Genomic DNA, 21,906 nt, shown 5'->3' on the forward strand with positions numbered 1-21,906 from the left:
AATGTTTTACAAAGCTTTCTGGTGCTCAAAGGAAGCTTCTGAAAACCACAGGGCCAGTGCAATCCTGCCATCAGCTTCTCTGCAGTGGATCCCAGCTGCTCTTTTAATGTCACCTGAGATGGGAACTTCCTTTACATCTGAGCTATTGTCTGAGGATGGAGAGCTCAAGGGGAACTACCCAGAGAGGCGCCCTGCCTTCCCGGGTGCAGATAACAGCCAAGTCCACAGTGCTTCCTTCAAAAAATAGTTTATTCCATACATTTTCTGGTAGGTCCTTCTGACCACCGTTCCCAGGTAGCAGCAGCTAGAGCCACCCACTTGCCTTTCCCCCCAAAAACCAAGAGGGCCTCGCCAGCACTAAAAACTCCAAAAGCAGTATCGATTCTCCCCACCCCAACCCCTCTAGTCCTTGGGATGGGACGACCCATAATTCATCTTCCTCCCTCGCTGCCCCCATACCGCCCTTGATTGCCAGGGCTGTCACTGGCTGCTGGCAAGATTTTTTTTTTTAAACTCAGACATCCTCGAGCTTCCTGGCTTGCAGCAACTTCTCTGGCCTCCAAATGGGCTGTGTGTGACTTCTGCAGCAAGTGGTGGCAAAGTCCCCCTGCTGCCAGCAAACTGGGACCTACTGGAGGGGTGGGATGCCCCCAGGCCCCCGTGCTGCTGGCTGCATCCAAAGTCCTCCCCTGAGCAAGTTGGCATGGTCCTCCCGTCTAGTCCTCAGGGACCGATAGTTCTGCCCTCGGGCCTGATCCAGGCAACAGGTGAGGAAAGTGATGGTGGCTAGAGGTGGCGCTCCCGAGGGGGCAGTGGAGACTGGCAATGCCAGTGGCATCCCCCGTGAGCAGGCTGGGAGAGAAATTTGGGGAGAGCTTCCCCTCCTCCTGTCTTCCCCACCCAGCAGGAAGATGCATGCCCAAGATGTATCCTGCGGGGTGGGGGGGTTAGTCCTTGTGTTCCACGGAGCAAGAGCCCGGGCAGAGGACCATGAGACCCATAAAAGAATTTTCCAAATGTCCTGAAACCCCAGCCAGGCAATTCGGCTCATTTTGCTTTCCCTCTCTCAAAAAATGAACCTCTGCTAATGAGGGCTAAGAATGGCCTGCCAATGGGGCATGCCTAGTGGTTCACTAGTGGCCGTTTGGGGTGTGGGGTGTGGGGGGATTGCCACTTTATTCTTTTAATACAAAATAATCCATGCCCTTCCACAGATGACTAGACAGTGTCTGAATAAGCATCATTACCAAAAATAGGTTTTCTTTTGTCTTGTCTCTGTTTTTCTTTCCTGGGCCTGTTCCATCTACCGAAATACAAGAGCCTTAAAATCAAGTGCTGGTCTCGGAGTAAAAAAATAAGATTCCATGATCTGATATAAAACAAGCCTGAAGAACACCACTGAATGAATCTGGTTCAATTCAGTTCAGTGATGCAGTGAAAAACGTTGTCTTAAGAGACGAAACAAAGCGAAACGAACTTGCCAACGATGGCGAGGAGGCTACTTCTGGCTGGAAGGGGCATCCTGAGCCTTTTATTGAGACAGGAGCCAGCTGTGTGCCAGCACCCCTGCAGAAATGCTCAGGATTTCAAAGAAAAATTTAAAAAAAAGTGAACCCCTGAGCTCCCGGCGAGGGGCTGCAGCCTGGTGTGGCTTCTGTCTCTTGCCCGCGGTCCTGCGAGCGGCTGGGAGGGCCGGGGGTCAGGTGGAGGCTGGGCTCTCCCTGGTGGACAGGAGCTGGACCACCTGGGCCCGCTCGGCCGCGCTGATGTGCTGGCTCATGTGGATGATGCAGTCCAGGGCCACCTCGGGGTTTTCTTGAACGAGGCTGCAGGGGAGAGCAGGAGAGGCCGCTTAGTTCCGAGGCCCCTCGGGTGGCAGGCCCTTGGGGCAGGGTTTTATCACATTCCTGGGTGGTCCGGAACCCGAAGCTCCCAAGACCCCTCCTGCTGGGGTCACTGGGGGTTGATGGTCCCATGGGGCAGGAGGGGCTGGGGCCTGGGCATCAGAGTGGCCTCGGCGACAGGCCATGACCCTTCCTGTCCCTTGCTGCATGACCTGAGATGAGGCACTTCCCTGAACCTCAGCTTCATCCCATTAAGGGTTGACTTGTGTCCCCCAAAAAGATGGGCTGAAGTCTGAAGCTGTGAATGATAAGAAGGGGAGAAGAGACACAGGTGGGTGTGGGGAGAAGATGGCCATGGGGCAAGGGGACAGAGGCTGGAGGGCTGTGGCCACAAGCCAAGGGATGTGGAGGATGGCCAGCGAGCATCAACAGCTGGAAGACGCAAGGAAGGACTCTCCCCAGCAGGCTTCCAAGGGAGACTGGCCCAGCCGCTACCTTCGTTCCAGACTTCTATTCTCCCGGTAGAAGTTGTTTTAAGTCACCAAGTTTGTGGTCCTTTGTTACTGCAGCCCTAGGACATGAATACACCCTCCCAATGGGGTCCCAGGTGCTCTACTATCTACTTCACAGGGGTTCCCATGGGAACACGGGGAGCAAACCCCAATGGGAATGGGGGGAGCAAACCCTCTGGAGAAGCTGATGATGGAATGGGAGCCAGTCCCCTAAGGCCCGCTGGTTCAGAATGTGGTTCTAGAACCAACCACCCTCTAGCCATGATCTTGGACCAGCCGCCTCATGCATTACAACAGGACCATGAGTTGCAAGCCTGGTGTGGCCCTGTGCAGGGGGAAGGGGCTCTGGGGTGTTAGGGCTGCTCAACCCCAGGCCATGGAGCCCAGCACCTGAGGCTGGGCCTGAGGTCCCGAGATGGCACGGCATGTGCAGAATCCAGTATTCAGCTGGATTCCAACCCAGCAAAGCAAGTGGGCAGATGGAGAGGTGGGGGGCCACTCACCCTTGGATGGTCTTGAGGACATTGTCGCGCTTCAGGTACTTGATATTCTCACGGATGGGGGAGTGCGGGCCATCCTGTGCCTGCCAGTGCTGCTCCAGCCACTGCACCACGGCTTGGTTGTTGTCCCACAGGTAGGCCTGGACAGCGGCCAGAGGCGGCCTCAGGGAAGGCGTGGCTGGGCGGGCCTGCCCTCTGCCCCCCATGCCTGCAGTCCTCCACACCCACCCCTTGAGCCCCCTCATGCCCGCCAGCCCTCGGTCTCCCAAGCCCACCTGCTGCAGCTCTCCCCACACCCCTGTGCCAACATGCCCTCAGCCCCGCCACGTCCACGTGCCAACACGCCTCCCCTCGGCCCTGCCATGTCCACGTGCCAACATGCCTGCCCTTGGCCCCGCCACGTGCCAACACGCCTCCCCTCAGCCCCGCCACGTCCACGTGCCAATGCGCCTGCCCTCGGCCCCGCCACGTCCACGTGCCAACGCACCTCCCCTTGGCCCTGCCATGTCCATGTGCCAACGAGCCTCCCCTCGGCCCCGCCACATCCATGTGCCAACACACCTCCCCTTGGCCCCGCCACGTCCACGTGCCAATGCGCCTGCCCTCAGCCCCACCACGTCCACGTGCCAACACGCCTGCCCTCAGCTTCCTGATCCCTATGTGCCCACTTGCCCTGGACTCCCCAAACTTTTACACCCTCTGCCCCCACCAAGCCCATGTGTCTGCCACCCCCCATCCCCCACTGCGGCCCCCACCCCCAGGCCCACCTTCACAGCCCCCTCCGACTCCATGAACCAGCGGCGCAGCATGGACTGGATGTGCTCGTGGCTCAGCTCGCCGCTGGCCCGCAGGATCTCCTGCCGGACCTGGTCCTCCAGGAGGAGGCGGCGCAGGCGCCAGTACAGGAACGTCCGTGCCGTCTTCCACTCCAGGATGTCCTGTGAACGAACCCAGGCCTGAGTCCCCGGAAAGGGCAGGACGCTGGCTCTGACAACACTCGTGAGGGAGGCTGCTGGTGCCAGGCCTCGTGCCCAATGCCCGACCCTCCGAGGTGGGCTCTGTGATCATTCCCAGTGTCAGCAAGGAAGCTGAGGCCGGGAGAAGTGGAGGCATGTGCCCAGGAAGTGGCCAGGCTGGGATTCCAGCCCCGGGCTCTCTGTCTGCAGAGCCTGCAGGTGTCTTACCCAGGACAAAAGGTGCAAAAGCGTCTCCTATCCAAGCCCGGCACCCACCTCCACCTCAGCTGTCACAGAACACAGGCTGATGCAGAGGTACCAAGCTCTTAAGCTGGCTGGGGGTGGAAGGTGACCAAGGGGTGTCCCCTTGGAGGCAGGGCTTTCGGGCAGGGGGTGGACAGCCAGGCAGCTATAAACACCAAAGTCAGACTAGTGGTTCCCAAACTGCACCTCTGCTGGAACCTCTTGGGGATCTGATGCCTGGCTCCTACGCCCAGACATTCTGATCTCATTGGTCTGGGGAGCAAACTGGGCAACGGGTTTTTTTTGGAAGCTCTCCGGTCGATTCTACAGTGCAGCGTTTGACCCCTGCCAGGCCCCCTGAACCCAGGTGAACTCAGGAGGGGCCGTGCACATCCCACTCGGCAGCTGCCAGCTCTTACGGAAATGACCCCCTTTTCCAGCATCCTGCCGGGTGTGTCATGGAGGTCGGCGAACTGCACCGCCACTTGGTGGTACATGGGAAGCAGCAGGTCCTCCCGGGCCTTCAGCTGTCCCTCCAGGTCCACGCGGTCCTTGTCGGAGAGCTCAGGTGTCCCTGAGGGGAAGCAGACAGGCTGGTCAAGTCCCACACCAGGGCCTTCACGGGAAACCCCAGGACACAGCATGCAAAGTTTGAGTTGGGATTTTTTTTTTTTAAGAGGGCACAAACCAGGGCTGGTGGGACAGGCCCTGCTCCATGCGAGGCCTCAGCTTAAACTCTGATGTCACCCCTAAGTCAAGTTGCTCAGGCAGTCTCAGAAATGCACCCACACATTGCAGGACAGCGTTCAACATGCAACTTTAAATGTGTCCCCTTGTATCAGACCCACTGCGCTTGTAATATACTATCAATTACTATTTTTAACAAATATTATAAAATACAAGAGAATATTATAAACAACTCTATGTCAGTTTGACAACTTAGATGAAAAAGACAAATTCCTTGAAAATACAACTATCACCAAAGCTTGCGCAAGTTGCTCTATGGCTAATGAAGAAGGATTTGTAGGTAGAAAGCTCCTACTGAATGCTTAAAATAAGAAATAATACCAATTTTACACAGACTCAGAAAAAAAGGAGAAGAGGGAAAACTTTCCAACTCATGCCATGAAATCAGCATTCCCTGATAACAAAACCAAAGAAATTACATACACGACACACACACACACACACACACACACACACACACACACACACACTCCCCATAATAATCTGTGAATAGCACAGTTATAAAAACATCATCACCTATTAGAGGCATTTAAAGAGAATCACGTCTAAAGAGTACATATGAAACATAGAAATCATTCATAAAGAAATGGTAAATACTTTATTCTGATTGGAAATCCTAAGGTGACATTTTTGCTACCAAAATTCTGATGTTCCTTATAGGCCCCAAATACTTCAGTTGTCGAATTTTCTGAGTGCAGGCAAATAAATCCACTATAGCATTGTATATATATTTTTTACTATTAAGGGGTGGATTTGCTATCTGAGAACATTTAAAATATCTCACAGTCTTTGTGACTATGTTTTGGTATGTCTTCATTTTACTTTCAATATTCTAGAAACCTCCATCAGTGGGGCAGGCTGGCCCTCTCCGCCTCCGAGAGGTGATCTACCCCGGATCCTCTCACCTAGCTGTTCCACCAGCTTCTTGTAAGTCGGGTCAATCCTTCTCATGACCTTTGTCAGATCTTTCTTTCGGAACTTAATCTCCACCGTTCCCTCTGGCTCCAGAACACTCCCTCTGAAAAAAGCAGAGGCAGGGACAGGGGTATGACAGACAGACAGCAGATATGGAGGCAGGGCGAGAGAGAGTCAGGAGATCTGAGTTTTAATTCTAAGCTCTTTCATTGACTCTCTGCGTGACCTTGGGCAAGTCACTTTCCCTCTCCAGGTCTCTGTTTCTATATCCATAAAACGAGGGACAAGGCCAACTTTTTAAGTTACGATTTTATGTACTCCGGAGGGTCTCTTTCAGCTCCAAGAATGTATGACTTTTGTCAGCATCACCCACAGTCCTTTCTGACTTTCCTAATTTCTGCTCTCTGAGAGCCAGGGACACTCTTTCTGATTTCCTTTAAGCTCACAAGGTCATAATGAGAAGCCCAACAGGGGCCTGTAGGAGCTGCTCTCCCATTTTTAACCCTCTCTCCCCCGACAGGTACTCTCCCCCACCCTCCTTTTTTATTGCCTTTGAGAGCCTGGAAGACTTGAAGAATATGCTATGTAGCTCTGAGCTTCCCGGTAGCCAGAGTGAAAAGTTAACAACAACCCCATTCTAGGCACTTTCTTGAGGGGCTGAACTCAGCAGCCTCCCACGAGGGTCTAGGCACCCTGAAGGCAGGACAGGTTTCGCTTGTTTGCCAAATCACAATGCTTAGAATAATGCCTGGCAAACAGGAGGAGCTCAATAAATATTTCTGAATTAACAAATAAATAAGGGAGTAGACTTAGGAATAGAGTGCCTACATTTAGGCTAAACTACTCTCGACGCTTTTATATGCTGCAAAGCATCTAGCACAGAGCTTTCATTTAGGAAGGCACTCAACCACTGGGCTCAGGCATTACTGTCATCATCTTTTCTGTAAGAGAGAAGTTCCTCCTAAAGAAGGTGCCAAGGAAGTTTTTCTCCCCTGAAGAACTGGTATCCTCTCATGAGGGTACTTATCCAGTCACTTTTCTGGTCCATATTTCCAAAGCACCTGCTAAGAGTCAGACAGTGTGCTCGGCAGGTTGCTTTATTCAGGTGATAAAACCGAATAAAACAAAGCCCCTACAAGAACTTTGGGACAGACACAGAATCTAATAGGAGAGAGGTGATCCCTCATATTTCCCTTTTCATCATGGCTTCCAGGAAGCTCAGGGGCTTTAGGACTTTTTGTATTTTATTGCAAACTTCCTGGGAAGCAGAGTTTATGCCATGAAAAGACAGACAACAATTCCTCCACCACCTTCAGGCTCCAGCCACTAACACTCCTGAGAAAATCCAACCATATGCTGGGCACTAACTGCAGACTGCTGAAACTGGAGGCTCTCTGTCCCTCTGAAACTCAGAACCTCTGTGATCCCCAGCCAGTGGCTCAAAGGTGATGGGCCTCAGGATTGGAAGCGAGAATAAAAAAAGGCTAAGCCAGGTCCAGGGCAACACACCCACCTGCTCTCCTTGTCCGCGTACATTTCTATGCACAGGGGGTTGATGGACGAATCCATCACCACCCAGGAACCCCCGCGGAGCTCCGCATAGTGGGGGATATAGATGAGGATGGGCTGCTTGTACTGCCTAAGGCCGTCTACGATGTAGGCACCGAACTTCATCACCTGGTCGTACATGTCTGAAAAGCAAAGTGGCTGCGTGGCTGGTCAACTTCAGGCCCCAGCACCCATCAGACATGAAGCCCCCTGGCTCTAAGTGCCCTGGGGGGGGTCCCAAGAGCACGTGCAGGGAGAGGCACCATGGAAAGAGCACTGGACTAGGAGTCGGGAGGCTGATCTGGACCCAGATTGCCCCCGAAGTGGCTGTGCACCTGTGGACAAGTCCCTCACCCTGCTGGGCTTTGGTTTCCTCATCCGTAAAAGGAGGTGCAAAGAGCAAACCATCTCGAAGATTCCTTCTAGCTCTGACTCTGAAATGCCCCCGCCCTGTCCCTTGGCTTCTGCCGAGATGTGTCCCTCCAAATACCTGGGCCTCCGATGGGGTGGCAATACAAGGATAATCACACTGATTGCTAACACTATGGGCCAAGCCAACAAATAGCTCAATGAACCCTTACCTCAGCCCTATTCTCATCCCCCTTCCATAAAGGAGGGAAACAGAGGCTCAGAGAGGTCACCTAGCTGGCAAGTGGGGGGCCAGCATTCCCCCCAGGCCCACCCACCTCCAGCATGACACTGAGGGCCCCCGAGTCTTGAAATGTGCTCAGGGCTTAAAGGTGGGTTCAGCTGTGAAGTCCCTTGGGGCTCACAGCACACCTCTTGGGAAGGCAGGGCAGACCCGGTGTCCTCAGTTTACTAAGTGGGGAGGCGACTGCCTGGGTTACCTGGCAAGCAAGAGCCAGGGAGGGAAGGAGCCCAGGCCCTCCCACTCTGGGGGCCTCCCTCCCTGTTCTGCCACTCATGGGGTGACCCCTGGAAAGCCAGTTTTCCCAACCCTCTTCCAACTCTTGGTTCTTCAACATAAAACAGGGCAATACCGAACTGCCTCCTGACCTCAGGGTTGCTGGGAGGCTCAGCTAAGGCAACAAGGGTGACCACACAGCGGGGTGGATGGTCTCACCTTTCATGCCCCCGGAGAAGCCCCTCCAGTTGGCAAAGATCATCAGGGGCAACTTCTCCCGGTTGAAGTCCTTGATGGCCTGGGCTGTTTTGTAGGCCGAGTCTGGGAACCACACCTGGCCTGCCTGCTGGATTATCTATAAAACAGAACCATCTGGGTTAGACCCCTGTGTGGATTAGTAACCCAGGGACACGGGGACAACTGCCAGAGCCCCGCCCTCAAGGGAGAGTCAGGCTCAAAAGGAGGGCCCTTCTGGGTCACGCTTCGTAGAGTTGTCCACTAAGGACCCTGCTCGATTCCCACACTGCATCCCTGGGAGACTCCCGGTACCCCTATTTCCAGGTGAGCTGGCTGAGGTCAGACAGGTGTCAAGCTAGCCAAGGCCACACTGTGTCAGCAGCCTCCGACTCCTGAGCTCTTTCTAGTATCTGCAGTGGCCTAGACTGGAAACAGCATTAGAGGCCGGGAAAGGGTGAGGTGGGGGGGGGAGTGATTCCCAGGGACCTCTTGCTAAAGAGATCTGGCTGAGGAAAAGGAGACAGAGCAGATACGCTTCTTGTAGAAAGTGCCGGAGAAATTGGTACCAAGCCCCTGCCAGGGCCAGGGCCAGTGCTGAGTCCTCTACTTCCCCACCTACGCTGGAAAGGCATGCCCGCTCAGCCCAGGGCCCTTTGTGGTTTGCAGACCTGGCGGAAGAAGCGGATACAGCCCCCATGCCCGCTCACCTTGGCCTCAGAATCCAGGTTGGCAGGGTCTGCGGGGACTGCCACCTCCACAGTCCGCGTCTCCACAGCAATCACTCCGACAGGGATGCCCCCCAGCCTGGAAGGCGGGGCCCAGGTGAGCCAGGTGGGGTGCCACCCCCAGGCAGGTCTGGGGGACAGTGGGGCCCACCCATCCCCAGCTGACATGTGCGGGCGTTTCTAGGCTGTGGGCACAAACGGACGGGATCTGGGCATGCAGGGGGAAGGAACACTGACTTTAACCTGGCTGATCATTTTACTGGAAGGCAAAGAAAAAAACCCAAAGGGATAAGAGCATGACAAGCTGGCAGCCCAGGAAGGTTGTGTGTCCGGGCTGAGCCCTTGTGGGAGGTGGGGGAGTGGGGGGGACAGGGTGCAGGGTCTAGAACTTTCCATGACGGTGGCCACGTTCCCCTGCTGTGCTGTCCAGCTCAGTAGCCAAGAGTTACACATGGTTACTGAGCACTTGGAATATGCCAAATGCAACTGAAGAACTGAATCTGTAACCTATTTAATTTTAATTCGTTTAATTTCAATTTGGCCAGCAGCTACCACCTTGGGCAGCACCAGGCCGAGACCCCAGTCGTATCTGGAAAGAGTTGGGGGACGTGCAGCCTGCAGGAGACCCAGCTCAGGGGGAGTGGTGACATCACCAGCAGTTACCACTTGCTACTGGTGACCAGCTGAAGCAAATGCATCCCCACTGTGCTAGCCTTGCTTGACCTCACAGCGCCCCAAAGGAGGGAGGTGCTGGGAGAACGGTCTGCAAACAAACCAAGGGCTTCCACAGGGAAGGAGGAGATTTAGTCTCAGGTTAATAAAAGAAGTGTTTAAAATACACATTTATTGAAAAGCGACTATATACCAACATTATGCTTGGCATTTAAATTTAATTGCCAGGAGGAAAATATTAATAACAATAGCAGCAGCTTGCCCCAACTTCCATTTCTCAAACTTTTATGATATTTTAAGTGGTTAATTTATGTTATCACCTCCCAGAGTCATGGCAATCCTTTGAGAGTAGGCGTTATTATCTCATTTTTCAGATGAGAACATGGAGACTCAGAGAGAGTGAGTGGCCTCAGCTCTGATTCCGGAGACTGGACTTGTTTTGTAACTACGGCAGCATATACCAGGAAGCTGAGTGGTAAGCTAAGAGGTCTCTGCTTTGGGCTCAATTTCAGGAGGAACTTTCAGGCAGCTGGAGCTGCCTAAAAAGAGGAGGAGTGAGCTGTTTGGCTGTGAAAGCATTCAAGCCTTGCACCAGTGATGGTGTTGTATTACAAGGGTTCTCACCCGTGGTTTTCCTGAAATGGAATTTGCAGTTGTGCATGTCTGTGCAGTTTTCTGGGGAGAGCATCCCAGGGCCTTTTTGGGGGGTCTGTGGCCCCCGTGGTTAGGGAGACCTGCCCAGGGGACTTGTACCAGGGGTGAGGGTCCCGGTCCCCAGCAGGAGGCTGGGTAAGGTCACAGACAAATCTAGACTTTGAGGCCAGGCGGGGGCCACCTGCTCCGTCCTCGGGGTTACCTTGCTCGTCCCGTCACCACGGTCTGGGCCCAGGGAGCCATGATCTCCTTGAAACTGCCCTGGTCGAAGAAGCCGCTCTGCCAGCTCCCCTTCAGGGCTGCGGGCAGAAGGAAGCTTTGCGTTGCTGAGCCTGACCTTCACCTGACAGCCCCCCGAAAACCACAAAGACACCCCTCCCCGACCCATGACAAAGAAGCAGGGCTGAAAAAAAAATATGTGGTGCACATGGCACATCTGGAGACCATCATCCCCCATCAATGCCAAACACGCTGAGACCCCACCACGCTCCTTCTCTTCCCAAGGAGAGGTGGGTGGATGCCTCCCATCAGCGGGGGTTTCTGGAAGGGACTGCCTGTCTTGAAAAACTCATCTCCGACCTGCTGGCTGCAGCTTAATAACCATTTCACTGAGAGGAAAGGCTTTAGATTCCCGGGAGACAAGAGAAAATGATGATATAAAATGCAGCCTTCCCTGGAGAGGAAAGGCGACTTAAAACCCCACACACCCGTGTGAATGGTGAATGGTGGCAGTTTCACCCAGCAGTGAGGCATCAGGGGTCTAGGGTTGCAGGCCCAGGAGGCTGGGTGCCTGGGAATAAAACACCCAACCTCACTGTTTGCCAGAGGGCTGGCCTGACCCGATGGCGAAAATTGTCTTCAGTGAGAGGGTGAATGTTTTTAAATCAAAATCAAGGCCCCTCGCCATCAGTGCTCACAGATGAGAAAGCCCAAGAGGACTGGAAAGAAGGAAAAACAAATCAGGAGCTGCTTCTGCTGGCCGGAATCTGGTACAGACCTGGGGGGTGCTGTGGGGCCAGGTGGGACCCCTCTCCTGCCCTGCAGCTGGATGAGCAGGCCACTTTCTAGAAGCAGCAGCTTGTGGAATTCTAGACTTGGGATCATGGTAACTGGGTGGGGGGTGGGGGAGAGCTCAGCTTTTCTGGTCTGTTCTGGTTGCTCAAAATGAAATAATAAACCACCAGGACAAGCCTCTGCCTCTCAAAGAGAGAACAGATGTGTGTGCACGCATGTGTGCCTCTGTGTGGGCACCTGTGTGCGTGAGAATGAGCACAGATGTGTGTAGAAGCCAAAGTCATCTATCCTGGGAAAACTCACAGAGAGATCCCTTGTAAAGGTTTAGCCAAATAGAGCCAGGGTCCTAGAGAAGAAAAGCAGGCAGACTTCTCTTTGAAACTCTAATGCTTCAGCACTGAATTTTCCATCTATGTGACCATGGGCCATTTGGGGAGGACACAACCTCCACTGTGGCTCGTTCCATCCCATTAGCTCCAGAAGACAGAGGATGTTTCCAAGCTTCCTTGATCAACAGCTCAGGAAAAGCACAGAATAATCTAAATCTCCATCCCTCCTCTCCCTGCTGTATATGAACTCAGATGTACCTCTCTGAAATATCAGATCAAGCATCAATTCTTCAATGGAAAGTGCTCCTTTAGCCCAGGCCCAGAAGAGAAGCCCCAAAATCCAGGTCTCTCAGGCAGGCCCTCGAGGACTTACTTGGGTGAGGTCTCCCTGCAAGCATCCACCGGGGGTCGTAGGGGGCTCTGGATGGAAGGAATTCGATTTCTCTGTCAATGGGGTCAGTGGGTGTGATGATGGGGACTGGGCTGCGATTATCCTAGAAAAAAACAACAGAACACACGGGGTGTCCAACTCGGTCTCCGAGGCTTGTCAATAACACCTGCAACGTTCTTCACAATTGCCAAACGATGGAAAAAACCCGAGTGTCCATCAACCGAGGAATGTATAAACAAAATGTGGTCTATGCATACGATGGAATATTATTCATAATAAGAAGGAATGAAGTCCTGAGGCATGCGACAACATGGATGAACCTTGAGGACATTATGTTGCGTGAAGTAAGCCAGAAACAAAAGGACTCGTATGGTATGATCGCACTAATATGAACTAATTATAATCAGCACACTCATGGAGTTAAAATCTAGAGTATAGGATACCAGGAGATAGAGTGAGGGCAGAGAATGGGCAGATGGTGCTTAATTTGTGCAGAACTTCTGGTAAGGTTGATTGTAAATGTTTGGACATGGATAGTGGCAATGCTAGCACATTACTGTGGGTGTAAATAACAGCACTGAATCATGTGTGTGGTTGGGGTTGAAAGGGGGAAGTTTGGGGTCATGTATGTCAGCAGAAAAGCCAGAGGATAAAACATGAGGCTGTATAACACAGCGAAACATTTAGTGGATGATGACTGAGGTTAATTGTACAAATAAAGAACGTTCTTTTCTAAACTAGAACAAATGCACGTCACTATTATAAGGTGTTAATAATAGGGTGTTATATGGGAAAAATCCAACTAGTGCAAACTATGGACTGTAGTTAATGTAAGATTTTAATACTCTTTCACCAACTTTAACAAAGGGAACATACCAACGCTGAGTGTCGATAATAGGGGGTGGGGCATAAGGGGTTTGGGATTTTTCTTTTCAGAGCAATGCAAACGTTCCCAAATTGACTGTATTGATGAATGCACAACTCTGTGATTTTACCAAGAGCCATCAACTGTACATTTGGATGGACTGTACAGTGTGTGAATAAAAGTGCTTAAAAGAAAAACTGTGAATAGTTGTCATAGATGAAATAAAGTGGCTGACTCTGGATTTAATATTAAAAATAACGACTGCAATGTGGCCGTTAGCCTTTTCTGCTCTATGATTATGCCCAGTTATGCAGCAATATCTCCTCTCTAGGGCTTTTGGCTGGAGAATGTCAGACAAGGATCAAGTTTCCCATAGATTACTTCAAAAGCAGAGTTTATGGACTCCTTAGAGCACTTTGGAGCTCAGATGTACTTAGTGATGCCAGGAAGTGACACAAAGGCAGGAAGGGGTTGCTACTGCTGTGGAAGGCCAGGTGAGAGGGAAAACTTCAAGGAAAGAAGAGGCTGGCGGCAGACAGTGGCAGCAGTGAGGCATGCAGTGGGAAACTCACTGGATGGGAGGAAGGAGCATTAGCAGTAAAGACTGACATTGGGATTCTTTAAACTTGGGGTTCTTGGCAGAAGGACTGGGATGAGCTGAGCTCTGGAAACTAAGCTTCTGGAAATAATTAAAGTGAATAATAACAACCCCACTCATTTGTTAGCAAACAACCATATCCACTCGTATTTCCTTCTTAAGCCGCTGCTCCACAGAACCCCTGTAAGCCAGGAAGGGCAAACGTCACCCCCACTGGACAGTGGAGGAGAGTGAGAGTCAAGCAGGTGCCTCAACATCACCTAGTTTAAAAAGTCCAACTTGAACTAGCAAATGAGCACCATCACAGTAGCATTTGGTGGGGCTTACCAAGTGCACAGCTCTGAATAACATCTCATTTAATCATTATGCTAATGGCATAGGTGCTACTATTATCCCCATTTCACAGATGAGAAAAACTGAGGCTCAGGGAGATTAAGGCACTGTCCCAGGATCACACCACTACTAAGGAGGAAAGCAGAAGTCAAATCTAGTCTGACTGCAAAGCTTGAGGCTTCTCTACTGTCCAGTGCTGCCTCTTTTGTCGGGAGGCAATGCCACCCATCCCTTTTCTAAAGGGTCAACAGATAACATCATTACAGATGGCAGTGATGCCGCCAAAAGAGCAAAGAACAGACACGACAGGGTGGAGCATCAGGAGGGAAAAAGGATGGAGTAAAGAAAAATCAATAGCGATCCCTGCTTCCCACCACCTCACACCAGCCAGGAGGCAATGAGGACACAGTTAGCAAATGAGCCGGGTTGGTCCTTGATGAATGGAGACTTCAAGGCTCTAAGCTGCAGGGGATACTGCACCTTTGGCATGTAGGACAGCCACTCTAGGATGGTATAAACCCCTTCGAAGTCGTCTGGCACCGCGATGTGGGCGATGCCGTTGTAATGCATTATCTGCACCCCACCCAGCTGGTTGTTGGAGGTGTAAACCTCTCTTCCCAGGACCTGTAATGACACAAGGAGGTCAGCAGAATCCTACCTGAATCATCCACCTGGGCCGGGGCCTTTCCACCCGTTCAGAAAGTATCTCATTGGATAGTTTTCCACCTTGGCTGCATGGTAGAATCAACTGGGAGCTTTCAAAACTTCTGATGCCCAGGCTGTGTCTAGGCAATCACACCAGAACCTTTGGGGCGGGGACCCAAGCATGAACATTTTTAAAAGATTCTCCAGATCGTTCCAGTGTGTAGCCTGATTTGAGAACCAGTGATACAATTGATTACTTTGGCCATCTCAAAAGGCAAACTATATTTAGGGTTTCAAGAGAGCTGGGAAAGCTTCAGTGGGAAAGCTGACACCCTTCTTAAGCTCAAGAGGAAGAAAGAAGGAAGTCTGAATTAAAAAAAAAAAGTTTTAGACTCTTCTGGTAGAACTAACTATCGCTGACATTTTTGAAAAGTTATTAAAGTAGCATTTTACACATTACAGCAAATTGGAAAATGAGTCATTTTGGTCCTTTTATAATTTTGGTGCATTTCTCTCCCGTCTTCTGTCTTCACCTGGTTAGACTCATAGTGAATGTGCAGTTTGGTACTCTATCTTTTTCACTGTATAAAAACATTTTCCCCATTGCTATTAAATGCTATAAAGCCTCCATGTTTACAGGCTGCTAAAATCCCAAGGAGCTTCTCAAAGTCTGGTTGTTGAACCAGCAGCATCAGCTGCACCTGGGAAATTGCTAGAAATGCCAATTCTCAGTAACCACACCCATCTGAGGTTTAACAAGCCCCCCAGGAGATACAGTCAGGCTCCTGTTGGAGAACCCCGTTCCAGCACTTCAGCTGTCTGTGTACTTTCCTTTCTCCGCCCTCTTTAGGCTGTTGGGAAGGACTGTGGATCTCACTCCTCTCTGTACCTCCAATGGTGCTTGGGTGAATAAAACAGGTTGTCTCAGAAGGGGATGCCACAAAAAATGGCTCTCATGGCAGGAGGAATGAAAATGATTTCATATGGAGAAAACTCCCCCATCAGGGGACAATGGGAATGTCAACCTGACATAACCACACACACACAGGTCCCTTCTTAGTCACCTTGTTGAGAGCTCCTGCTCCCGTCAGGATGATGTGGGAGTTTTCCACCTGGATCACTCGCTGGCCCAGCCTCACCACGTAAGCCCCGATCCCAAGGGCTCGGCAGGTCACCTGCGGAGACAGCACCCCTGCTGAATTCCCCGCCCGACAGCCGATGGGAGTCCAGGCACTGCCCGGGCACAAATGAAGTTCAGTCTTGGCCATTGGCGACCTGATTCGGGGCCAAACAGCAGAGACAAAAGCCTGTTCTTCCGGCCACTGGTTTGCACTTGGCTCCCACAAAGAACACTTTTACCTAAATGTTGCAGGGAACAACCAAGACCTGCTGGAGTTCCAGGTCTTGCTCCAAGAAGCTTGTGTGTAGCTCTTTCGAGCTCTGCCCTTCACTAGCCATCGCAGCTTCTCGCACCACCAAAAGGACGTGTAGGGGTACACGTGGACACTAGTGAAATCCAAAAAGCTCTGTCCTGAGTTAACAGTACTGCACCAATGCCACTCTCTTGTTCTTGACAATGTACCACGGTTATGTAAGACACTATCATTGGGGGAAGCTGGGAGATGGGTACGCATGAAAACTGTACTATTTTATAAAATTTCTTGTGAGTCAAACTATTTCAAAATAAAAAGCTAGATATATATAGATATATACATATAGACATACAGATATTTAAAAGATATCTAGGAAATAAGCCTAAGGAAGATGTCTGTGACCAGAATTTTTCTACCTTGGAAACTGAAGATGCAACACCACACATAAAAATAAAGTCTTGACACTATGCCAAAGCTAAATGTAAATAATGGGGATATAAGGGCAGGTAGGGGATTCTTTTTTTTTCTGGAAGAAATGGGAATATTCTCATATTGATTGTGGTGGTGAATGTATAACTTAAGGGATTATGCCAGGAGCCACTGATTGTACACTTAGGATGGATTGTATGGTGTGTGAAAAACACTTTTTTTTAATATAAAATAAAATAAGGCTTTGAATGACAGTTTTCCATTAAAGAATACTATTACTACTACCTCTAATAATAACAGAAAAAGAAAACATTTTTGGAAGGGTCACGAGGGGACAAATAGTCATTTTATAGCAGCAAAAATCAGTCAAAAGTTCTTCTAAACAATATCTTTAAAACAGGAGGCAACCGGGACCTCATTCAAATCAACCAGCTATAAAAAGATATTTTTGAGTCAACTGTTAAAATGGAGATCCCAATGATATTGAAGAATTACTGTTGATTTTATTGGGTGTGTAATACTATTATGATTTTGTAAAAAAAAGAGAGAGAGAGAGAAAATAAATGCTCTTATCTGTTAAACATCCACACTGGGGATTTGCTTTAAAATACTCCAAAAAGAGGGGCAGAGGGAGTGGGGAAACAAGAACGGCTGCATGTTGGTCATTGCTGAAGCTGCGTGATGGATACGTGGGGTCTCGTTCTCAATTCTCTCTTTTGTGACTATGTGAAAGTTTCCATGATGTAAAGTTGAAAAAGAAAACAGGAAGACTCACCAGGCTGATGGTGACGATTTCTTCGTAAGCCAGGGAGGACTCCCCAGCGATCATCCCCGAGCCACTCAGATTCTCCACGCCCAGCCCGTCGTCCTTTCCAATGATGTCGGTGATCATGTATCTTCAAGAACCAAACACACATTGAAGATGGAGCCTAGCTCAGAAAAATCCAAGGCTGATGAATTCTCAAGGACCCGAGGTAGGAAGGACAAACGAGGTGAGGGATTGGAAGGGGAATGAGGCAGCCAGAGATGAAATGAAAGCAGGGGTCTAGGGACACTCGCCACCAGCCCTAAAAGTTTCTAAAAGGGCAAATACAACATTGACAATTTTCATCCCCTCAAACCAAAGATGCCTGCTTGCTCGGAGGCTGTCTTCGTGAAATGTCACCACCCCCCTGCATCCCTCCAACAACAATCTGGAAGGGTTTGGTCTGCAGATGGAGTATACAAGGGAACGCCACTTTCTTCTCAATCAATCAATCAATCAAGATTCCATGGCCACGTAAGTTTGAAAAACACTGCAGTCTAACCCTTGCTGTCAGAGATTCACAATAGCACTTTAGCATATTAAAGTTTCTGAGAATAAAAACCTTGTTAGAACTTGTTTGACCCAGTGTTTCCCCAAATTTATTTGATTACAGAATATTTTTTTCTTTCATTTTCCCACAGATCACCAACAAGAATCCCAGAAAACGCAGTCTGGGAAATTCATTCTTAGTCAATTGCACTAAGAGAAAGAAAATTTGCCCTGGAAAAGAGCTTGCGCAGCCTTTGATATTCTCACAGAGCTGACCTCAACCCTGCCCACACTTTCCAGCTTGCGGAATCACTTCTGTGTCCGTTTGGATAACTCGGTCATGGAATATTAACCTACAGGTCCTGGGACATCGTGAGAACCCAATCTATTTTTGTGAAAGGCGTGACTCATTTTTAAATGACAAGGATGGGTTCACCCCAGAGAACATCCCAGATATTCAAGTCATCCGTGCCCGAGACAGAAGCCCAAGTATCCTATTATACAAATGCAAACACCACCACCCCACTTTAAAGTATCACCACAAGCCCAGTAGCAAAGAAATGGATTCCCCAAGACTAGCTGGAATTAACCATGAGCAAAATTAAGTAGTTACCACCATAAGTTATTTACCTGGATTCTCCTCCTTCCTCAATGTGTTTACAGTGGACAGAGTTCAGGGAGCTGATTCTGGTGTAGTCTTGTGGGGTCAGGTACAGGTATTTAAATCCCTTAAAAAATATACTTCAATGAGGCTATGAATCCAGTTCCCTGCACTCGTCAGCCATGCTTTTTTAAAAAATGTCAGTGCTGAGCCCTCTGTCTTGGGACTTGCCCTTATGAAGCTTGTTACTGCAAAGGACAGGCTAAAGCTGCTTTTAATCGTGCCTAAGAGTCTCCCCCTGAGTACCTCTTTTGTTGCTCAGATGTGGCCCTCTCTCTCTAGCTAAGCCAACTTGGCAGGTGATCTCACTGCCCTCCCCTCTGCATGGGATCTGACTCCCAGGGGTGTAAATCTCCCTGGCAACACAGGATATGACTCCCAGGGATGAATCTGGACCCAGCATCGTGGGATTGAGAACATCTTGACCAAAAGGGGGATGAGAAATGAAACAAAATAAAATTTCAGTGGCTGAGAGATTTCAAATGGAGTCCAGAGGTCACTCTGGTGGACATTCTTATGCAGTATATAGATAACACTTTTTGGGTTTTAATGTATTGGAATAGCTAGAAGTAAATACCTGAAGCTATCAAACTCCAACCTTGACTCTTAAAGACAATTGTATAGCAATGCCGCTTACAAGAGGTGACTGTGAGATTGTGAAAACCCTGTGGATTGCACTCCCTTTATCCAGTGTATAGACAGATGAGTAGAAAAATGGGGACAAAAAACTAAATGAAAAATAGAGTGGGATGGGGGGGATGATTTGGGTGTTCTTTTTTACTTCTATTTTTTGTTCTTATTCTGATTCTTTGTAAGGAAAATGTTCAAAACTAGATTGGGGTGATGAATGCATAACTATATGATGGTGCTGAGAACAGATGCTTGTACACCATAGATGACTGTATGGTATGTGAATATATCTCAATAAAACTGAATTTAATTTAAAAAAATGTCAGCACTGTAGGGGCTGTTTAATAACGTGTTAACAAAGGCATGTTAATAGCATGTTGGTAACATTAGTAATGACAGCTGCAAATGAAGGGTCTGCTCTGTGCTTGTCCTCTCAGCTTTAACACACAACCTCACGCTTCTTCTTGTCCCTTTGACTCACGGTTTCTCAACAGTTATCAACCCCCCTCCCCAAGGAGCCTTCATTTTAATACCACAGATCGCAGTCTACTCATGCACCATAACGACACTGTGCTTTCCACCTAAAAAGAGTAAGGTGTATCGGCCCCCGTCGAGAACGCAGTGCCAGCTGAGCAGAAGCACGCCGCCCCACCAGCTAAGGGACGTACCTTGTGGGGGTCTTCGGGGTCCACCCACGCCACCTGGAACATGTGTTTGATCTCCTCGGCGAGGCCGATGCGGGCTCCACTGTTGGCTGCAAGGTAGACCTTGGGGATCCCCTCTGCTCGGGCCAGCTCGGACGCCCGCTGGTACAGGAGGTCCTCTCCCAGGCCAAAGGAGCCGATGCGGAAAGTGATGTCGTTGCCGATGAGAATCACGTCCCGTCCTTCGGGGTACTCTTGGGTCTTAAACCTCATCCTGAAGGCCACCATGCCCACCTGGCAAGAAGAATGCACGGGGACAATGGGTCTGTTTCTTTAAAGGGTGATTCCCCCCCCTCCCCACAGGGGCTGGGCTCCACTGAGCTCTGACCTCATTTTCCCCAGGAAGTCGGTTCATCTCCACCAGCTGCCCCTGAGAGTCCAGGACGAGCTCCGTATAGGTCAGGATGTCTTTGGGGTACTTGTCCGGGGAGCCCCAGAGTTTAAAGAGAGCCTGGAAGAAAGGGAGGAGAGAAACGTTTGAAGTCATCAGGAGGAAAAGTGCTTTCCTTCCCAGGTGCAGCTGACTTGGGTGATGTGTCATGATTCTGGTGTGAATTTTCCAGTCCTTTTCTGTTTAATGATGAATATGCAGAAAAATCCGTAAAATAATAAACACACATCTGGGTAACCGTCTTGTGGCTTTTTCAAGTCTTAATTTGTCAATAGCTGCTTGATTTTTTAAAAAGGAATAAGATATAAAAGATGCAGTTGAAGACCCTCCCCACTCATTGACACTGAGGAAGCCATTATCGTGAATTTAGCATCCATCAGTCCTGTGCATGTTTCTATAGTTTCACTTTATCAGGAATGCTTATAGCTAAAACAAGTAGTATTATTTTGCAGGACTTAACTGTTAAATGGTATGACACTGGACACAGCGTGGTGCAACTTCCTTTTTCTACTCTGTTATGTTTGAGAGATTTATCCATATTGACACATTTCACTCTGATTTATTCATTTTCCCGGCTGTTTAGTTTTCCATGGTGTGAATTTATTTATTCATAACCCTACATAAAATGTCTAGGTTGTTTTTGATTCTACAGAATTGCTAATAAGGCTGTAATGAACACCTTATGTTCTCATCTTATAAACATGGATAAGAGTTTCACCAAGTATGCTCTTAGGGTTGGAACCCCCAGGTCACAGAGTATGTGAAGCTTCTTCAACTTTACTTGATCTTGTCAAACTGCTCTCAAAGATTTTGTCCCCATTTATAAGTCTACTAAGAAAGCGTAAGAGCTCCTTTACCCCATATACTCATTAGCACTTGGTTGTACCAAATTTTTAAATGTTCACCCACCTATTAGATGTGAAGTTATGCTGTATTGTGGTGTTGACCTGTTAGTGTGGCACTGATCCCTGATTAAAAGACTGTTAATATCTTTTTTAATATCTTTTAATGTCTTTAGTGACCATGTAAGTTTCTTTTCTGTGAGCTTCCTGTTTATAACTTCTTCCCATATTTTTTACAGTTTTGCTTGTAAGTGCTCTGTAGATCATCTAGATTTTAATCTCTCGTCAAACATATTCTCCCAACCTGGAGTTTGTTTGTTCTTTTATATAAAGAATTTTTAGGTTTTAATGAAATTGTACTTATGGGTCTTTTCCTATATAGTTCATACTTTCTCACTGACCCTAAGTGGCTCTAATTCCTTATTTTATTATTTTATTTTATTTTATTTTATTTCAGTGTACTGTATCAAGTAGAAATCTAAATTTATTTTTTCCAATTAGATAGGCAAATTCTCTGTATCTTTTATTCAGGAGTCCCTCCCCCAGTTTGGAATCCCATCTCTGCATTATATCAGGTTCTATTTATGAGTAGGTCATATCCTAGGCTCTCTATTCCATTCCACTGGTCTATCTGTTCAACTCTAGCACCATAATAGCACAATTGTCTTATTTACTTACTGTTGCTTTAAAATAAGTCATGACATCTGCTAAGGTGAGTCCTCCTAATTTCGTTCCTTTCCAAAATTGTTTTACCTATTATTCACAGGATTCTGCTTGAACTTTAAGATCAGCTTTCCAAGTTTCACAAAAATCTCTATTGTTATTTTAATCAGAATTGTCCTGAATTTATTCATATGGGCAGAACTGACATCTTCACAATACTGACTCTTCCCATCATTCCTGAGCATACTATATCTGTCCATTTTTCAGGCTTAAAGCCTTTCAATAACGTTTTAAAACTTTCTACATAAACTTATAGTTGATCTTGA

At 48.9% G+C, this 21,906-nt stretch overlaps 1 protein-coding gene across 5 annotated transcripts in view; it reads right to left on the reverse strand.

The window, feature by feature from the left end:
• Positions 1 to 231: 231 nt before the first annotated feature.
• The window catches only part of ACACB (acetyl-CoA carboxylase beta), a 166,513-nt gene continuing 144,838 nt past the window's right edge, over positions 232 to 21,906 (reverse strand). For all 5 annotated transcript variants that reach the window (XM_037816975.1, XM_037816972.1, XM_037816974.1 and 2 more), the window contains 16 exons: positions 20,013 to 20,135; positions 19,649 to 19,918; positions 18,320 to 18,417; positions 17,171 to 17,291; positions 15,658 to 15,768; positions 14,429 to 14,572; positions 12,135 to 12,255; positions 10,621 to 10,717; positions 9,075 to 9,171; positions 8,350 to 8,485; positions 7,231 to 7,408; positions 5,708 to 5,820; positions 4,475 to 4,629; positions 3,624 to 3,794; positions 2,860 to 2,996; positions 232 to 1,826 (listed from right to left, as the gene is read on the reverse strand). In XM_037816975.1, coding sequence (XP_037672903.1) covers positions 1,700 to 1,826; positions 2,860 to 2,996; positions 3,624 to 3,794; positions 4,475 to 4,629; positions 5,708 to 5,820; positions 7,231 to 7,408; positions 8,350 to 8,485; positions 9,075 to 9,171; positions 10,621 to 10,717; positions 12,135 to 12,255; positions 14,429 to 14,572; positions 15,658 to 15,768; positions 17,171 to 17,291; positions 18,320 to 18,417; positions 19,649 to 19,918; positions 20,013 to 20,135 — 2,199 coding nt within the window. In that variant the 3' untranslated portion in view covers positions 232 to 1,699. The remainder of the gene's footprint in view (positions 1,827 to 2,859; positions 2,997 to 3,623; positions 3,795 to 4,474; positions 4,630 to 5,707; positions 5,821 to 7,230; positions 7,409 to 8,349; positions 8,486 to 9,074; positions 9,172 to 10,620; positions 10,718 to 12,134; positions 12,256 to 14,428; positions 14,573 to 15,657; positions 15,769 to 17,170; positions 17,292 to 18,319; positions 18,418 to 19,648; positions 19,919 to 20,012; positions 20,136 to 21,906) is intronic.

The sequence above is a fragment of the Choloepus didactylus genome, chromosome 23, assembly GCF_015220235.1.
Source record: "Choloepus didactylus isolate mChoDid1 chromosome 23, mChoDid1.pri, whole genome shotgun sequence".
Lineage (NCBI taxonomy): Eukaryota > Metazoa > Chordata > Mammalia > Pilosa > Megalonychidae > Choloepus > Choloepus didactylus.